At 56.3% G+C, this 18,865-nt stretch overlaps 1 protein-coding gene across 3 annotated transcripts in view; it reads left to right on the forward strand.

The window, feature by feature from the left end:
- The window catches only part of FOXK2 (forkhead box K2), a 43,385-nt gene that overhangs the window by 9,658 nt on the left and 14,862 nt on the right, over positions 1-18,865 (forward strand). For all 3 annotated transcript variants that reach the window (XM_016132952.2, XM_016132953.2, XM_036222692.1), the window contains exon 2: positions 17,223-17,417. In XM_016132952.2, the coding sequence (XP_015988438.2) occupies positions 17,223-17,417 (195 nt within the window). The remainder of the gene's footprint in view (positions 1-17,222; positions 17,418-18,865) is intronic.

Consider the following 18,865-nt stretch of genomic DNA (forward strand, 5'->3'; position numbering starts at 1 on the left):
TTTACTGTACTTTTCTATGTTTAGATACATGAGCACTTACCGTGTGCCACAGGTGCTTACTGCACTCAGGCCGGCTGCTCAGGAGCAGCGGGCTGGACCGTACAGCCCAGGCGTGTGGCAGGCTGCACGGTGTGGCTCCAGTGTGAACTGTCCGCTCTCATTCCTCCCCGAGTCTTGTGTCCCCGCTTTGCCCGGGCTCCTGGGCTTGGCCACACGTGTGGCGGAGCGCCGCTCGCCTCACACTGTGGTGCCCGGGTGTTCGCTGGGCCGGGCTGGTTCCTCCTCAGGTCGTACACTTCCTGGGACTGCAGCCCATGGTGGCTTTGAGTGGTACCGAGTCGTGAGTGGACTCGCATGCCAGTCGGTACGTTTGTTCGATGTAGGCTCCACGTTCGGGTTTGGTAGATGCTGCACCAAAGGAAACCGTTATGAGTAAAGGTAAGCGCACTCTTTGATTCTACAGTTCGCCCCATTTTTTCTTGTTTATGTTGATGGTAGACTATCGTTTTGTTTTTGTATTAAAGTTAAATATGACTGATAAATGGATAGGGAGTGGGGGAAGCCTGGGTACACGGAACAGAACTTCCCGTAGTTGAGTAGAAATGTCGGAGATGTGCTGGGAATAACGTCCTGAGGACAACCGCTGTCGGGCTGCTGGTGGCCGCTGCAGCTCGGTCCCGGGAGCGAGGCAGACGGCGCAGTGCCCTTCGCTCTCGCCTCGCTCCTGCAGGGCAGGCTGAGTCTGGGGGTGCTCGTGTCTCTGCCCGTCGTGCTTCTCCCACAGACAGTGCACAGACCCCGGCTCCTGCGGCCTCATGCCTTGGCCTGGAGGCAGGGCTGGCTCCTGTGGTCCTTCTGGCCGAGGGTTATTGCGGAGGTCCGGGAGACTTCCCTGGGATTGCCCATCGGGAGCCTGTGCTTGTCCCTAACAGGGTGGTCTGACTAGCCTCTGCCCCCACCCCCCGTCCTGATGCACATGGGTGACTCGCGGCTTGACAGCGTCGGCTTCCCCTTCCTGTCTCCTCTTCTGCATTGTTACCAAACTGCTAGTTAAAAATAGTTCCCCCCCATAATACTCTATTTTCCATCGATCTTTTATTTTGTTTACTCTTAAAAGTTGTTTTTCAGGATGTGCATTTTCTCGTTGATACAGACTATTGGTTAGTTACAGTTCTGAGAAATATCTATGTTCTTGGTAACATCTGTGGGTTCCCAGGAACCAGGCATTCAATGTTTAGGCTTTCTCTTCCTGTGTCTCTCTAATGAGAAGAGCTTTGCTTTTATAAATAGTTTTTTAAAAATGACTTTAGCATTTTGGAAATGGCAATTAATTGGCCACTTTTATGTGCTAAATGAATGACTTCTATACACATGCCGTTGTTCATTCAAAGTATAGTCTTACTAGCCTTGGTTGTAGTTATCGGGGGCGCCCCAGGCCACTGGAACTGCCTCCTGACTTGTCTACCGATGACCTTTGGGCGGCCAGTCAAGCCTTTTCACGTCATCGCACGTCTGTAGGTAGAGGTGGAGCTCGACAGAGGCTGGTCGAGCGTGTCTCAGCTCCTGGCGTCCAGTAGGCATGAGGTCGATCCTAGGTTCCCTCTTCATTCTCTGGACTCCCAGGGGCTTCACTGAGGTTGCTCATTGTTCTCTCCTGTGTGTGACTCTCCACAAACCTCTCCACTTGGGGGCGGTCGAGGACGAGCTGAGAGCGGGGACTGTGCTCACCAGGCTGCCTTGACGGAGGGCAGGGAAGGGCTCTCTCGGGACCGTGCTGCTTAATCCCTTCACCTCAGGGTCCTTACTGAATCGACTGGATGCCGGGTGCTTGTGTGGGTGGCCTTTGCCTGACACAGGAGAGTTGTTGAATGTATGTTAATATTCTTTCTTTAAAGAAAAAAACTGAAATATTTTTGTCTCAAGTATTTTGATAGCAGAGTTTAATCCTTTTACATTTAAGGTAGTTGCTGATAAGGACGTCTGCCATTTGGCTGTTTTCCTTTTGTCATAAGCTTTTTTGTCCCTCATTTCCTCCCTAGCTGAGTGTGTGTGTGTGTACGAACCGTTTTTGCTTCTCTGCTCCTTTCCTTTTGCGTGTGTGTTTTAATAGCGTGTCTTTGGTTGCCATGGGGAATACACTTAACACCCTAAGTGTAAAACAATCTATTTTGAATTGGTATCGACTTTAAAAACATACAAAACTGCTTTCTACATCCTCCCGCTCCTTTCTGTGCTGTCGTCACAAGTTAACCTCCTTCTACACTGTGGCAGATAAACACATTTATATTCTCTCACGTGTTTATCTTCACCGGAGGTCTTTATTTCTTCATGTGGCTTTGAGGGACTGTTGGTAGACCTTTCATTTCTATCTGAAAGACTCCCTTCACCTTCTCATAGGGCAGATCTAGAGGTAATGGGTTGCCTCCGCTTTTCTAATTGAGGAATGTCATAATTTTGTCCTCATTTTTGAAGGGCAGTTTTGCGAGGTATAATTCTTGGTTGACATTTTTTTTTTTCTTTTAGCACTTTGAATGTCATTTCACTGTCTTCTGGCCTCTGTGGCTTCCAGTGAAAAAATCGGCAGTTAACCTTATTGAGAGTTCTTTGCAATAAGTTACTTCTCTTCTGCGGCTTTCAAGATTCTCTCTGTCTTTCAGCGGTTCGATTATCATGTTTCAGCATGGGGCCCTTGAGTTTATCCTACTTGGAGTTTGTTGAGCTTCTTGGATTTGTAGGTTCATCAGATTGCGGAGATTTTTCAGCCATTATTTTTTCAAATATGCTTCCTTCCCCTTCCCCTCTTCTTACTCTGGGACTCGTGACATGTACGTTAGTCTGCTTGATGTCTCAGGTGTCCATCAGGCTTATTCACTCTTCACTCTTTATCTTTCTGCTCCTCAGACTTGATGATTTCAGTTCTTATCTTTAAGTTCGCTTATTCTTTCTTCTGCCTGCTCACGTGTTCTGTTGGACCCTTCTGGTAAACTTTACATTTTAGATATTGTACTTTTTAGCCCCAGGATTTCTGTCTTGTTCCTTATAATTTATTTCTCTTTATATTCCTGTTTTGTTCACATATCATTTTCCTGATTTCTTTTAGTTCTTCGTGTTTTCCTTTAGCTATTCGAGTATATTTAACACAGTTCTAAAGACTTCGTCTAGCAAGTCCCGTGTCTCACCTTTCTCAGAGATGGTTTTTGTTTATTTTGTTTCTTTGAGTCATACTTTCCTGTTGTGTGTGTGTGTGTGTGTGTGTGCACGTGTGCGCACCTTTATATGATTTTGCTGTTTTTGAAAACTGGACATTTGACTATTATAGTGTAATAGCTCTGGAAATCAGATTCTCCTCCTTCCCTAGGGTCAGCTGTTATTCGTTGAAGCTGTAGGAGCCCTTTTTGCCTGGTGACTTTCCCAGACTCTCGTTGCAAGGACTGTGCTCCTGGACGGTGTGATCTCTGACGTCCCGTTGCAAAGCTGTGTTCACTGGTGTTTGACAGGCTTCCTTGAACATCAGGAGCTCTCCCATCGCCCAGTCCTTGCAAGCTAGCTCTGCGCCTGGGCCTGCCTTCGGCTCCTGATCAGGCTGGCTCTGCCTGGGGATCAGCCCACGGTGGAACCTCGGGTCTCCTCATGAAAGAGCGTGCGTCTTACATGGTCATGGGTATGGCTTTCAGAATTTCCCAGTATGCCCAGTTACTTTCGAACGGCCTAATTTCCCAGTGCGACTCTCCCCAGCTTTTGCCTGAGGCAGTGTATTGTACGGTTGGACTTTCATCTTGTGCCACAGGATCTGAGGGTTGTTAATTCTCTTGCAGTGTTTTCATGTTTCTCCAGCCTGAGCTCTGAGGTAGGCGGAGCAGAGGAGTGCCTGTGGCAGCCTCCCGGGTAGCCCCTGGCAGGTTAGAGCAGACACGTAGCGAGCTGTGAATGGGGTCTGCTCTGCCCCCTCGACCCAGGGAAACAGTCCCACGCTGGCAGCTGGAGCTGCTACCCCCGGAAGACCACGTGTGCCTCGAGGCCAAGGCCAGCTGCTGCCCTGCCGGAGTGGGTGGCCAGGCAGCAGAATCGGAACTTCCCTACCTGTCCGTGGTCCCTCTTTCCCAGTTCAGCACCTGGTGGTTAGAGACTTCTCTGACTGCTTGTCAGAGTTTTCACAAAATGTTTCTGACAGTCTGCTTGTTTTCCAAGGTTTGTGATGAGGGGTGCAGGGGGAGGGGAATGAGAGCTTAGGGCTTCCTGCCGAGCCACTTGGCAGATGTCACTCCTGATGATGACCAGTCCTCTTGAGTGAAAATCTAAATTCTTTTAATTCTGATCTTTCACTGAGTATGAAATAGCAGCATTCACTTTCTTGAATTTAGTGATATGACAATGTTCGAATAAAAACAAATTTATTGTCCCATTTTTTAAAAGTAAGATAGCATATGAAAAAGTTTCTCAGTTACCTTGAGGGATAAATAACATGAAAGTCAGACTCTCATTCATTCTCAGTGAGTCTGTCTTGGTTATTCTCAATTTGTGAGCATCTATACTTTGAGTCAGGAAATATGAAATTCTTCAGTGGTCTTTTACTGAAGAGGTGATTTCATTTTCCTTAAAATCCCTCAGGAAAAAAGCCAAGACCATACTAGTGACATTGTTAAAGAAATGTTTTCTAATACCTGCAATCTTAGGACAGATGTTTGCTTTAACACCAAGTGAGAAATAATTGTGCATTTGAGTTATTACAGGAGTTTTTAAGTATTGCTATGTTTTTGACCGTTACTGCTCACCAGTGGGGTGGCTGACATTCTTCCCTGTAGATGGACAGCAGCTGCTGTGTTGGGGCACACTGGCTGGCCCACCTCCTGCTCTCCTTTGCTCTGGATTCTGCTGAGTTGATCCTGTCTCTGCCTCAGGTGAGAGTCGAGGCTTGGGAGGCGTTGATGCAATGTTGCGTAGCTCGGGAATGGTAGAGCCTCCATGCCGGTGTTTTTAACCACTGAGCTCTACTCAAGGCTGAGAAGAAGCCAGTAATTGGAGGATGGGAAAATCTACAAGTCAAGCTAAAATAGATTTTTTAATTGCACTAATGAATCTATTTTGGCATTTAGATTATGTAAATTACTCTCTGCCTAAGGAAATGCTGTGTAGCCATTGAAGTGTATTTTTATCCAAATAGAAGTTTCCATATTTAGCAGGAAAAGTTAGAGCACAGTATGTGTGGTGTAATTCCTTGGGTAGAAATGTAAGTGCGCGTGTGTGGCATGCCTGACGCGTATCTGCGTTTAAAACCCCACTAAGATGCTAATCGTGGGTTGACGGTCATTTTCCTTCTTAAAAAAAAATTCCATCGTGGGTATCTGTTTCAGTTCATTGAGAAAATGTTGACATCTAAAAGCCGACTGCTCTGCTTTAGGTTATCCTGCTCTTCAGGCTTGTCACACACCTTCTGTAGCGAGTGAAGCGCACTCCGGGGGCGGGGGGGGGGTCGGGGCTGTGAGGCGGCCTGGTGCGTTACACGGAACCGGTTGAGGAGCGGCGGTGACGCCGGTGGATGTTTCTTTGCGTTATGCTTTTGACACAGGACGTTTAATCTTGCGTTGCAGTGCTGCGTCTTGTTCCTTGAATAGGGTGTGTCCACATATTGTGGCAGCTGTGCCCACCGATAGATAATGTCACTGCTTTTTAACTCTCAGGAATGAGAATTTAAAAATAATCTCCAGTCCTCCAAAGTCCGAGGCCTGCCCTTGTGCTCGGGAAGAGGGGCGGGAAGTGGCGTGGCTGCGGTTGGGTGTGCCTGCTGCGTGGCGCCCCAGCCGACCCCGTCCAGGACAGTGACAGGGGCTCGATTCCTCAGTTCTGACTTTATGATTAGCGAGGAAAATCGGGTTCATCACAAAGAAATTATTTAGTTAGCTAAGATTTTTATTGCGGTCACAGGCAAAGAAAGCTCCACCCCCCTTTATTGAAAATGAAGGAGGGTTGCCTTTCCTAATTATGCTCTGTGCATTTATTGCCTATTAACGACAACAAAAATGCTAATTATATTCTACTCTGGCCAGTGGCTTATGGGGTTTGTTCTTTTTGAGATAAGCCGTCTCTTTTCCCCTTAAACAAATTAGAATATTTTTGGAGAAATCCTTGGGGAAGGGCATCGCGCGTGGCCCTGCAGGCAGGACAGGACACACAGAGCCCCCTCCCCACCCCCAGAGCCCACGGGGTTTCGGGGTCTGAGCAAAGTGGGGCACGGCGCGCTGCCGCACCCTCCCGGCCCCTCCCGACCTGACACGGGAGCCGTGAGAGCCGCTGCCGAGAGACGCGCGTGTTCTAAGTGGGATAATTAAAGGCTATGAATAGCTCCTTCTCCTTCCAGGTCAGCATCGGCTGCCGGCCGGTTTCAGGTCAGGTTTTTGGAGCTGTTCGCTCTGTGGCATTTGCGTGTGAGGGGCTGCGGACCCGTTCGGTGGCCCCCGCAGGCCAGCGTCGTGGGGGTGGGGGCGCCGGCAGGTGGCCGCCTCAGGAGCTCAGAGCACCGGCTCCCCGTCCGGCCGCTCGCCTCTCCTCAGTCCCCTCTGAGCTGAGGAACTGCTCCGCCGCCCCGCTGGGCACGGCTCAGGCCGCCCTCCCCCTCCCTCCCACGCGGCGCTCTGTTCGGCGCCTGTCACCGCACTTCCGCGGCGCTGCCCTGGCCGGCCTCAGTCCTGTCGCTCTGCACGTAGTTTCTGCCTTCAGCGCCACCCACACATGGGAAACCCCAGATCCTGAATTTAAAGCGTAATGAGAACCGCGGCGTCATCTGCCCCCAGCTCAGGGACATCGTGTCGTCAGCACCCCAGAAGCTCCCTGTGCCCTCCTGGTCGCGGAACCACTATCCCGGGGTCTCAGCCGTAGGTGGCTCTGTTTGCTTTGGACCGGGCGTCCGTGGCTCCCACAAACCTCAGGTGGCGGCGGCGGCTTCGCCGAACACACCGTTTGGGAGATCGGCCTCGTTTTGAACTTAGCTGGGGATCATCTGTTCTCATTGCCGTGAACTGCTGTGTCCGGTAACGTGAACGTACAGCCGTTTGGTGTTCCACAGGGACAGTTGGGGAGTTTCATTTCGGACATTTAGAATGGATGATGCTCGGGGTGTTTCACGGCCATTTTTGAAGGCGGAAGACTTTTCCCATCGACAGCTCCCTTGAGATTGCCGTGGCGGTGCTGCTGGGTGTGCACGTGGATCCCGGGACGGGCACGTGTCGGCCTTCGGGGCTGCGGCCCCTTCGGACGCTCCGTACAGCGACACCCGGCGACGCTGGCGTTTCCACGCGTCCCTGCAGGCTTCCTAGCAGGGAGCGGTGGCAGGGCCTGCAGTTTTAGTCGGCATTTCTCCGATGACCAGCGAGGCTGAGGATCTTTTCATGCCCCTACTGGCCACGTGGCGTTGTGTTTTAAGACGTTCCCGCCGCTTGAGCAGGTGACCCCTCAGCGAGCCGCTCGCTCGGTAAGCGGGGCTCTGCGTGTGCGGTGCTCGCCTTCGCACCTCCTTCTGGGTGCTTTTGTTCCCTGCTCGTTAAGTGGAAATTAGTATTTTTACAAAGCGCCCTGAGAATGCAATGCCTTCCCTCGATGTCAGACACGTGTGGAATGTAACCTTCCGGTGAGGGGCTCAGTACAGTGACCTCGCTTACTGCTAGGTGACAGGTATCTTCGTAGCGACAGAAAGCCACAACCGAGGAGAGGGGACGGTGAGAGTGGTCAGAGGGTCCACGCTTCAGCTGTAAGACGGGCCGGAACGGGGACCTCGCGTCCAGCTCGGCCGCAGCTCCGGAGAACAGCACGGCGCCGTGAGTCTCCGCGTTGCTGAGAGCGGGTCTTACAGGTTCTCGCCACGTGTGCACACCGTCGGGACCGTGAGGCCATGCCTGTCAGCCGACCTCGTCACAGTATCCATCCTGCGGCACGCACACATGCCATGTCCTCGCTCGCGTACCTTAAACTCACACCGCGCGCTGTCCCGGTTGCGCTTCAGTAAAACTGGGAAGAAACCCACACGGTCCTAGACGCTCTATTCCTCGTGTTTGGAACCTCACAAGTGAAGCAGAGGTGCGTGTTCTCCAAAGCGCGTGTGTGCTCCCCAGAAAGAGGCCTGCGTGAACTTTTAGAGTTTAGGGGGAAATATGCTTCTGGTCATTTTTCTCACCCCATTTGGTTGCTGTTTTTTTTGCTTTACAGTATATGACAAAGTACTGTTTTTACAGGTAAGTATATTGTTGCAAGATTTTTTCTTTTCAACTAAACCTTTTTAGGGTATACTTTACATAGGATAAAACAAGGCTGCTGCAAGGGTACTTTTCAGAGTTTCGACAGATGAATACAGTTGTGTAACCAAAACCCTAACCTCCCAAACCTCCGTCCCGCCTCATCGCCCCGTTGTAAAAGCCCCCGACAACCACCGGCACGCTTTCCGTCACCGCGGACTGATTGTATCTTTTCTGGGATTTCTTATGAATCGAATCACGCTGTGTCTACTCTTCGTCCTGGCTTTTTGTTATCAACACGTTTTTGAGATTCATCCATGTTGCTCGTTTGGGATTCTTGTGATCGTTGAGCGGTGTCTGAGAAGGAGTCTCTTGTTTGGACGTGCCACCAGTGGCTGGTCCGCTCACCTGTTGCTAGGCGCCCGGGTGGTTTCCAGTACGAACGGTCGCGAGTCACGGTGCCGTGAACGCTGGTGAATGAGAGTTTGTGTGGACAGTCGCTCCCCTTTCTCGTGCCCAAATGCCTGAGAGGCGGAGCGGCTGCGTACTGAGAAGCTGACTTTTCCAAAACAGCCGCGCTGTTTGTGTCGTGGCCCGCGGTGTGGAGGAGTTCTGTCGCTCGGTACCCTTGTCCCACTTGGCTTTGCCGATCTGTTAGCTGTCTTGTGGGCGTGTACTGGGTGCCGAACAGCAGTGAGCATCTTCTCACGTGGTCGTTGGCCATTCCCACATCTTCCCTCCGGAGGGCCTGTTTGGCCATTTTTAGTGGGTGGTTTGTGGTGTTACTGAATTTTAAGAGTTCCTTGTGTAACCTGAACACACGTTGTTTGTGAGATTTCTGTACCATGAATATTTCTCCCATTCTGTTCCTCACCTTTCCAATTCTTAGTGAATTATTCGTGTATTGTAAATGTTTGTATAGTGACCTCTGCTTAGTTTTCCAGCAGAGGGGTACAGGGGAGCTGTTCAGAGGCCGCTGCTCGCCGGCGGTAGCGCGGGGCACTGGGCACCACCCCCGGCTCCTGTCGGCAGTTGAGGCGGGCGAGGTGTCCGTCCTGGGAGGCTGCTTTGCCTCCCCACACCGCTCTTGGGGCAGTGTGGGGGAGCGGGACCCTCGAGCAGTGCCGCCCGGGGCAGAGGCTTCTCGTGGAGCGCCTGCCGCATGCTCGGCCCGCTGCCTGCCGTCCCGTTGGCGGGACGCCGGTGGGGTTATCGCTCTCACCCGGGGGCATCTCCGTCGTCTAGAACAGGTCCCGAGTGACTGAGCGGTAGAACTTGTCCGCGTTTTACAGGTCTTCTGGAGGTACAAGGTGCCACCGCCGGCTGCACTGATGCTCAGTGCCACCCTCGTCCCGGCCTGGCGTCGGGCCCAGGCTGGCGCTTGCTGAGCGGGCCTCTGTCCCGACGGCAGTGGCCACACACAGTGTTGGACAGGGCGGCTCTTTCCAGCACCTTCGTTAGTGGGATTTCAGCACAGCGGTGGGAGATCCACACCAGACAAACAAACAGTTCTCCAAGCCACAGGAAACCTCAGAAGCTCCAGGCAGCCACTGGTGAAGCTGCTCTCATGTGGGCTGCTGGAAACCCAACACCGGCTTCCTAAATTGGGTCAGGAGTGTTTCTTGAGCCCAGGCATCCTAGCCGGTGGGTACAGAAGCACGTCTGCCTGTGCAGGTGCGCTGTCCCCTGACATCTGGTGTCTTAGGGTCCAGGGCCAGCTCTGTAGCGCGTGGGGTCCCGGGACGTACGATGTGGAAATGCGGGCTGAGAAAGGAAGAAGCTTTCCGTTTCTTCCGCGGCCTTGCTCAGCTGCCGCGGCGCTTCGTTTGTCGTTAGTACCGAGCTTTCTTCGGCAGAGGCAAGTGCAGACCTCCCAGACTCCGCAGGTGCCCTGGGAAGGACCGCGCGGTGTGGGGGAGGGAGGGCGGTGGGAGGCAAGACGGGGGCGAGCCAAGACGGGGGCGAGCCGAGGCCCCCAGCGCCGGGCCAGGCCCCCCTGTCCGGTCAGCCTCACTCACAACACGCAGATTCAAATATAAATGGCTGCAGGTGGGCCCGGCGAGCTCCAGGCCGTGTCAGACCGACGGTGGTGGCAGCCTCGGCTCGGCGGCCCCGAGCAGGACTGGCCAGCGGCGTGGATGTGGCTCCTCCTTGTGCTCTGGGGAAGGCTCTGCGAGCCACTGACGGATCGGGCTGTGCGGACCGCTGGGCACGCACGGCAGGGCGTGGGCCCCGGTGCCGCCTCCGTCAGCTGGAGGGGAGGGGTAAGGACGAGGGCGCGCCAGGCCCATCGAAGTGCCCCTTCTGCTCAGCCCTCCTCGGAAAGAAGAACAGTTTCCGTGGGAGCTGGGCGGAGGCCTGGCAGAGTGGGGACCGGAGCCCCTGCCAGCTCCCGTGCCCGTGCCGTGCCTGCGCGGGGCCGCAGCTCCCCGCCAGACCCGCGGGCCGAGTCTCTGGCGTGGCACGCACACGCGCTCCGGGGGACACCGCAGTGCACTCAGGGTCACTTGGCGTCTCCCCGTGGTGGCGGGCAGCAGTCACCCCACAGGTCACGTGTCCACTTAGCCGCCCCATCCACCGGCATCGTGGTGGTCGGTACCGGTGTCCCACCAGTCCTATGAGCCAGATGGTGGAGCAGCCACCCTGCACTCTGGCTTGGCGCCCACGGTCACAGGTGTCGGCAGGGACGTCAACACCATCCCTCGGGCCAGCGGGCCCAGCCCTCTGCCTGTCTGTGCTCAGCGCCCTGGCTGCTCTGGCCACTCCTGCTGCCCAGTCCCCTCTTCGATGTCACCCCCACATGTCTCCCCACATGTGGACTGTTATGCTGCCCTCCACCCTCCCAGCCACTGCGGTTGCTCACGCCACATCTTCGGTGGCCTCAGAGCACGGTCCCCCCGTGTAGCTCATTCTCACACGAACACAGCCTTTCGTTGGCCCATCATGACATTAGACTACTGATTCCTTCCCTGTCGCGTGGGCTAACCTTTGTCACTGTCGCAGGTGAAGGATGGAAAGTAACCAGCTGCTCATTTCCTCTCCTGAGCGCAGGTCAGCAGCTCCATGTTGTGTCTCTGGCCAGACATTCCTGGGGACGGCCAGCTTGGGGAAGTGATGTGGGGGTGTCGGTCGCGGCCACCTCTGCCTCCTCTCTGCCTTAGGAGCGGGGCCGCCACCTCCGCCTGGGTCCCAGAGTGAGGGGAGAGTAGAGGCGTCAGCCGCGTGTGGCGTGTGGCGGAGCGCGAGCGGTGAGCACGGAGACCCGGGCCGTGGGCGCGTCGCGTTCTCGGTGTGCGGCAGGGCTGCGGTCTCGTGAACGTCGGTGCGTTTGGGATGGGCTAGAGAGTCTCCCAAGAAGGGGCGACATTCAGAGCCTGTGGAGTGTGGTGTCAGCACAGACCACGGCCCCTCGGGTTGTGACCGGTAAGCCCAGCGACGTTAGCTGTGCTGGGTGAGCGAGCGCCTAGGCGTCAGGGTCACAAGTACGCATGTGGCTGTGGCTCCATGCTGTGTACCCCAGACTGGGTCACACTCTCCTGCTTAGCCCGAGGCCGACCGTGAGGGGCGCCTGTGGCCCAGAGGACAGTCAGGGATTGCTGAGAGTTGCCGTGAGCGGACAGGGCATCACTGTCAGGCGTCCCAGGCCCGCCGAGGTGTCCTTGGGATTCGATGAGATTCCGAAATGTCATAGACCAGGGGACAGGTGACGACGAGGGCGTGTCCCAGAGCAGGGCCGTGGCCTGGCGCTTCCGTGAGATGCAGTCACGTGGACAACCAGAAGAGGGAACTGCATCCGGACCCTCGGCAACGGTGCGCCCCTTGCTGGGGACAGTGGCCCACCTCACGGCCCAGCCCAGGCCCAGCCTCACACAGAGCAGCGCAACTTAGACCATCCAGCTTTGCACTGGACATTTTGAAAGTTTCCACATTCTTTTTTTTTGGGGGGAAGTTACTTCAGACTTACAGAAAAGTTGCAAAAATAGAACAGAATTCCCATTTTCCCAGATTCCCTAAAGAGTAACATGTAGCACTCTTGCTTTATCTACTTTTCTCTGAAATTTTTGAAAGTGTCAGAAATGGTGCATTTTAGCTCTGAAAGGTTTCTGTGCGCGCTCCCTCGAACGCTGCCCTTCCCAGCCACGGCGCGGGCTCCCGCAGCGCCGCCGCCCCCATGGAGGCCCCATCGAGCGGCGTCTCGGCCCCCCGACTTCGTTCTCCTGTCATTGTGTCTGTGCCCCGGCCTTCTCTGACGTCGTCCGCGACACTGACATTTTTTAAGAGGACAGGCCAGTTTTTTGTAGAATACCCCTCAACTTGGATTTGCTTGTCTGCTGTTTCATCTCAGTGAGATCTGGGTTAGGTATTTTTGGCAGGAAACCCAGAAGTAGAGTCTTACACACCTGTTCTTCACACACTGATAAAATAGGTTCTGGCCCAAGTCTCCTGTAAACTCGACGCGGTGCTGGTGCCGGCGCATGTCGGGCAGCTGGGCTGTCACTGCTGCCGTTCAGGCTGATGACGCCTCTCGGCCCGCGTCACTTTGGGTTGGTTAAAAACCATCATTGTTAAGAGCGTGTAAGCTCCGAGTTCACTGGTTTTATTCTGTTCTTTGCTTTTACTTTGTGTGGGTTTTTATTTGTGTGGCAGATAAACTAGTACAATATTTGCTTTGATTTAATAAGCATTTCTAGTGTCGATATTGATGAATCCAGCTTTTTAGCAAGTTCTGGTTTCCAAGTTACACAGTCAGCGTTCTCTCCTTTTATCTCCACAGTTGTGCTGGCGCAGAAGGCCCCGTTTCCCTGTGTCACTGGGCTCCTCGGCTCTCAAAGGGCACCCGTCACCTTGTCCTGAGTCACGTCTTGCCACTATGTCAGGAGCTGGGCGGGGAGGTCAGAGCTATGCTGGCCTGGCTCGGGGTCGACACATGGGACAGGGTCCCCTGCATAACAAGAAAGAGCGGCACTCGTGTCCTGTGTGGCTTCCACATGCGGAGCCCTGGGTCTGCTGGTGTGCTTCGTGACAGGTCGGTGCTGTGTCTGGGTGGTTCCCAGACTGGCAGTGAGGAGGACCCAGGGGGCGGCCGGCAGGTGTCCTGGCCAGAGTCCTGGGCACCTCGCAGGTCTTGGTGGAAACCTGCTTCCAGGCCAGCCTTCCTGCCACCGTCAGCACTGGGGCGTTTGTGCCCCAGCACAGTGGATGGGTCTGCGAGTAACTTCTGTATGTCGCTGGAGCGTCAGATCGAATGGGCTCAAAACGCCTGGCAGGCGGTCGGTTTTTCATGCAGAAGTAGCGACTCGCGGAAGGTGTGCAGGAAACGCTGCATGCCGCTTCACGCAGAGCCCTTCTGACTTCGCTCTCGGCGGCCTCCGGGGGGCTCTTTCGGGCGTGGCGCTGCGCCTTCAGTGGGGATGCCGTCACGCGCGGCGTTGCTTCGGGCTGCGGGTCGCAGCCTGACGCCGCCGCCTCGGCGGCCTTGCAGCAGTGCCGCGCCTGGAGCAGCTCGCGGCGACGGGGCATCTTTCGTCTCGCTGGGTCTTTCTCTTTCTTCGATTCTTCCTCCGTCGCCCGTGGCTTCGATGCCAGTGGAGGTCTGCCGTTCCTTCTCGCTCGAGTCGATTTCGTTGACAGTCGCAAGGGTGTCTGGCAGGCCTCGTTTATCCACGGGATCAGACCAGTGCCCGTGATTCAGTATTTCAGACCCCAGACGGGAGAAGGTGCCCATGCCGTGCGGTGTCCGCGTCTGTCCCGTGTGGCCCCCGCCTCGCCATTGTCCCAGTGCCGTGTGGGACTCAGGGCAGAGGCAGGCGCCCCTGGGCTCTGTCTCCCTCCCTGGCCTTCTCAAGTGCAGGCTGAGGTGCCAGGGGTGTATGCGACAGGTAACCCAGCAAACGGCCCAACACCCGCGGGAGCACGGGGCGTGCGTGGCCTCACGCCCGTGGCCGTCGTTCGTGTGTGGCCAGTGCGGTCCCAGTTGGCTCTTTCTCTAGGCCTGGAGTTGGTCGTTCAGGTCTCGTGCTAGTGACAAAGAGGAATTGCAAGGTGCTCGGATGTGGGGATCCTCTTTGTTTTACTCAAGGGATTCGCTTATTTTAATTACCTTTTTAGTATATGAAATTGGGTGCTTTTTCATTAATTCAGCAAGTTTGTCCTGAGGGCCTCCTGTGTGTACCAGGCACTCCTAGGCTTCAGGTCACAGCAGGCAAGGGCTCTGCTCTAATGGCGCGTGCATCGTACTGGGGCTGGCAGCAAGTGGGTGCACGCGGGTGTCACGCGGAGCCACGTGGGCACAGTGGAGCGAAGCACAAGGCAGGGCGAGCGGAGAGCGCCGAGTGGTCGGCGTCGGCGGGGACCGTGGGCGGCGAGCGAGCCGTCAGGTCTGGCCCCGCGTGTGCGGGGGCCTCTGGGGCGCTGGAGCAGAGGGGGCCTGGCAGCCGAGGGAGGGGCACGGGCTGCTTCCCCGCCGGCTCTTTGGTGTGCTCGAGCGCCCTGTGCAGTCTTGCTGCTTCAGAGGTCACTGTGGCTGCTGGGTGCAGGCACACTGGCGGGACCTGGGAGCAGGGCTGGGCGGGGGCCGGGACCGTCAGGGCTGGCGGTGGGTGAGGGCGCGCTGGGCTCCTGCTCTGTGGGGCCCCGTCTGGGCACAGTGGGGTATAGCATCGGCCCTGCCTGGCCTCTGCCCACTTGCTGCCAGGGTGCATCTCCCTGGGCTGGCAGCCTGTCCGCGGACACTGTCCAGCATTCCTGGGGGCCGAGGACCCCCAGCACGAGGTGGCGGCGTGGGAACCAGTGGTTAGGGCCGTGGGCGTGTGGACTTTCCCATTCCTTTTTACAGGCGTGGGTTTTTTGGTGTCTTTGTGATTCTGTGACGTGTCCCGTGTACAGGTGTGTGTAACCGTATCACGAGCGAGGTGCAGATGGAGGGCTCCATCACCCAGAGGACCCCTGGGCTGCCTCTGGGACCGGATGTTCCTCTGTCTCCCCGCTCTTGGCCACCCTGTCTGTCCACCACGTCTGTGGTTTTGTCGCCCCGGCGAGGGGACGTAACTGGGATCGTACAGCCTGTAACTTTGGAGACCGGCCCTGCAAGGTGGCTGCCGTAGCCGTCGCTGGCCCCTTTTCCAGCCGAGCCAGTCCGCGTGACCATTCTCCTGCCGCACGACAGTGGGCGACCTGCCAGCTTGGCTGTGGCGAACGAGGCTGCCGTGAACACTCGTGCGCAGGTTTCCGTGTGAACTCAGTGTTCACTCCCCCAGCAAACGCCGAGTGTAGCTGCTTGGTTGTGTGACACGCACATGTCTCGCTTCAGGAGAAGGTGGCCGGCCGCTGTCCCGGGAGGCTGTGCCCCGGCCCGTGGCCCCAGCCACAGGGACCAGGCCTGTTTCTCCACGTCCTCACTGGCCCACGGTGCTGCCAGTCTTGTAAATTTCACCCATGCTCATCGCTGGCTGGCAGTGTCTCGTGGCGGTTTTAATTTGCGGTGCTCTAGTGGCTAGTGACGTTGACCATTTTTTCACACGTTTACTTCCTTCGTGTGTCTTTGGGGAGGTGTTTTTTTCTGGGTCTTGCCTGTTTTCCAAGTGTGTGTTTTTCTCGACCGTCTTTAGGTAGACCTTCATCTTCTGGGCGGGAGTCCTTCGTTGGAGATGCCGTTTGTACTAGTTTTCCCCGACCAGCAGAACGAGGGAGGGGGCGTGTGTTTTCGGTGTCTTGGCAGGGTCTCCGGCTGAGCAGACGTTTTCACTTTTGGTGACGGGGCGTGTCTTGAAAGTGAGAGTCGATGGGTTAGGCGGGTTGGGTGAACCCTGCCCTTCTGGCCTGAGCCGCTGGCTGATGCTGTCCTCGCATCAGGGGAGCTGGCGAGGGGTTGGTGTGGGGTCCTGTTAGAGATGCCTGTGTGAATGCAGAGGGGGCATCGGGAAGGCCGTGGGGATGGGGTCTGCAGTGTGGGAAATGTGGGTTCCGGAGCCTTTTGTGGGGTAGAATTGAAGGTCGTGGGCCCGGGTGAGACAGGGAAGCATGGCAGCTGGAGCCTCGGCCTAGGGCACTGGGAGTCTGAAGGAGGAGCCCCGAGAGGTAGGGCCGGGGCGGGACGTGGGCGCTGGACGCCAGGAAGGAGGTGGTCAGCTCGTCAGGCTCTGCTCTGTCCACTGAGGACTGAGCTGACGCAGGAAGCGAAGGGGCCAGGAGTGTCCAAACCCTGCCGAGTGACGTCCCTGGAAGTGGGAGGGACGCGTGAGCTCCACGTGCTGGGCCCGTCCTTGGCAGGCAGCGAGGTTGGACAGGGTGGTGGGCAGAGCCGGCTCAGCACCACGGCTGGTCCTTTAGCCATTTGTAGGTGGCACCCGAATCGGGCTCTGTGTGACGGGTGCGGAATCGAGACTCTGGGACCGGGAGTCTGTAGAGCTATTTTTAATTTATTCTTTGAAGGCATTTGGCTTGCATTCCTTTTTTGTAATAAGTGCATTTGAGTTATGGCAAGGAAGCAATATTACAGGTGCGCCAGAGTGTTAAATTGTAAACCTTTCCCTCTAGATTTATATCTGCTCAGTCAAAAAGCTGATAGTGTTTTCTTTTTTTTTTTTTTAAGTAATGACTTCTTTCTTAAATGAGAAATAGCCACAAAATTGTCTGTCTGCTCAATGACCCAGTTACGCCTGTACATTTGTTTCAAAAAGAAAAATGTATACTAAGTGGTATTTTTAAGTCTTTGTTTCAAATCTATTATAAGACCTGAAACAACGTTCATTTATTTTAAAAGGAGTGATGCAGGTTGAGTGGTGTTCGCAGTCACTGTCCTCTTTTTTCCAGTTCGGCCAGTCTGAATGACGTTTTGTTCGCCAGCACGTTGAAATCACGAGCTGCCTTTGTGGTTTCGTTCCTCAGCTGTGGGTGGCATGTGAGCTGCACTGGGAGTGGGCTCCTCGGCAGCTTTGCCGCACCCGATGGCCCCCGCACCCCTCCGTCCGGCAGGACGCTCACGTGGCTGTTCCTTTGCAGGTGCACGTTCAGGTTCCCGAGCACGAACATCAAGATAACGTTCACCGCCCTGTCCAGCGAGAAGCGGGAGAAGCAGGAGGTGCTCGAGTCCCCGGTGAAGCCCGTCCAGGCCCACATCTCGCCCCTGACCATCAACATCCCAGACACCATGGCCCATCTCATCAGCCCCCTGCCCTCCCCCACGGGGACCATCAGGTACCGCAGCTTCCGTGGGGTGGGGCATGGGTGCCACCGTGCACATGGCCACACCCAGATCCTGGTACTCTCCTGCTGCCTTGGGCCTTTGAGGCGCCATCGTGCGTCGCAGTGGCACACGGGAGTGCACAGTGACATCTCACCCTTCCCTGGAGCTGGGGGATGTGGGCAGGGCCATACCGAGGGCACCTGAACAACCACTCTGTTTCTGAACACGATTCTGTTTCCTGTTCCAACGTGCAGTTCCCAAATGTTCCTGGGTTTTACTTAGGGCCTCTTTTTATTTGAATGTAATTCGAAGGGGCAGACGATTTGGCGTGTCGGTCCGAAGGCTGAGCTAGGTTTTCGTTTGTATTTTTAAGTCAGTTTGCTGCATTTTCACGTAGCTTCTGGGGATTTGCTCTTTGGATTGAAGAGTTGGACCACAGTGAAGTGACAAACCTGTGTTCATGTGACGTCCTAAGAGAGGCTGGGCTCCTCGAGAAGTGGAGGATGGCGGCTTTGGGGCACAGTCTCCACGCTGGACCCGGAGCCCAGCACACAGCCGTCAGGTTGTGCCGGGTTCATAGGGCGTGGAAGCGGAGGGTCAGGTCAGGAGCAGCCACTGGCCCCTGCAGGCGTGCGTCCTTGGAGTGGGTGCGAGTGTAGCTGCCGTGCGGCGGGGTTCCCCGTGACCGCCAGCAGGGCTCAGCCCAGTGCAGCCAGGAGGCCGGCTGTCACCGGGGGGCGTGGAGCGTGTGTCTGCGCTTGTCGGCTGCGAGGGCTGTGGACGCAGGTGCGACGCGAGAGCACGTGCTGCTGCCCACGCCGCTGCCCAGGTCTGCCCGGGGGCTCGGCCGGAGGCGGGAGGGGCTCGCGCCGTCCACTGGTGCTGACCCTGCGTGCGGCAGAGCTGGCGAAGGCACAGAGGGCATCCAGAAAGCTCTGGGCCACACGCGCGGCCGGCGGCTTCAGTGTCTTCCCTGAAAGAGCAGCATCAGTGGCCGCCCTCGGAAGGGCGTCTGTGCCACGCATGTCGGGTCAGCGGTCGGGCGGCCGGCGGGCTCACTGCTGCCCCGTGCCTGCACCGGACCGGCCCCTCCCTGCCTTCCCATCCCCGCCGGCTCTGCCGAGGAAGCGCTTGTCTCCCACGGAGCTGACTTGCCTGCCCGTGGCCGTGTGGACTGAGGGCCAGCAGCCCTGCGGCCAGGTGTGCGTCCCACGCCGGGGGAGCACGGTGCTCACAGGGGAAGGAAGGAGCCCGTGCGCAGGGTGCGGGGCCGCGGCTTCGGCTCCCGCCCCAGCCGCTCCTGGCCTCTGCTCCGTCTCCACCCCGTGCTCCGTGCTCACTCCTCCCCGCGACCCGCGTCGTGCCGCCGCTAGCGCCCGCATGCACCCCCCACACCTCCGCTGCGTGAGATGGCGGGCGGAGCAGCCGGCCTGCTCCAAACCCGTCGCCGGCAGCCGGG

Source organism: Rousettus aegyptiacus, unplaced genomic scaffold, assembly GCF_014176215.1.
Source record: "Rousettus aegyptiacus isolate mRouAeg1 unplaced genomic scaffold, mRouAeg1.p scaffold_m13_p_6, whole genome shotgun sequence".
Taxonomy (NCBI): domain Eukaryota; kingdom Metazoa; phylum Chordata; class Mammalia; order Chiroptera; family Pteropodidae; genus Rousettus; species Rousettus aegyptiacus.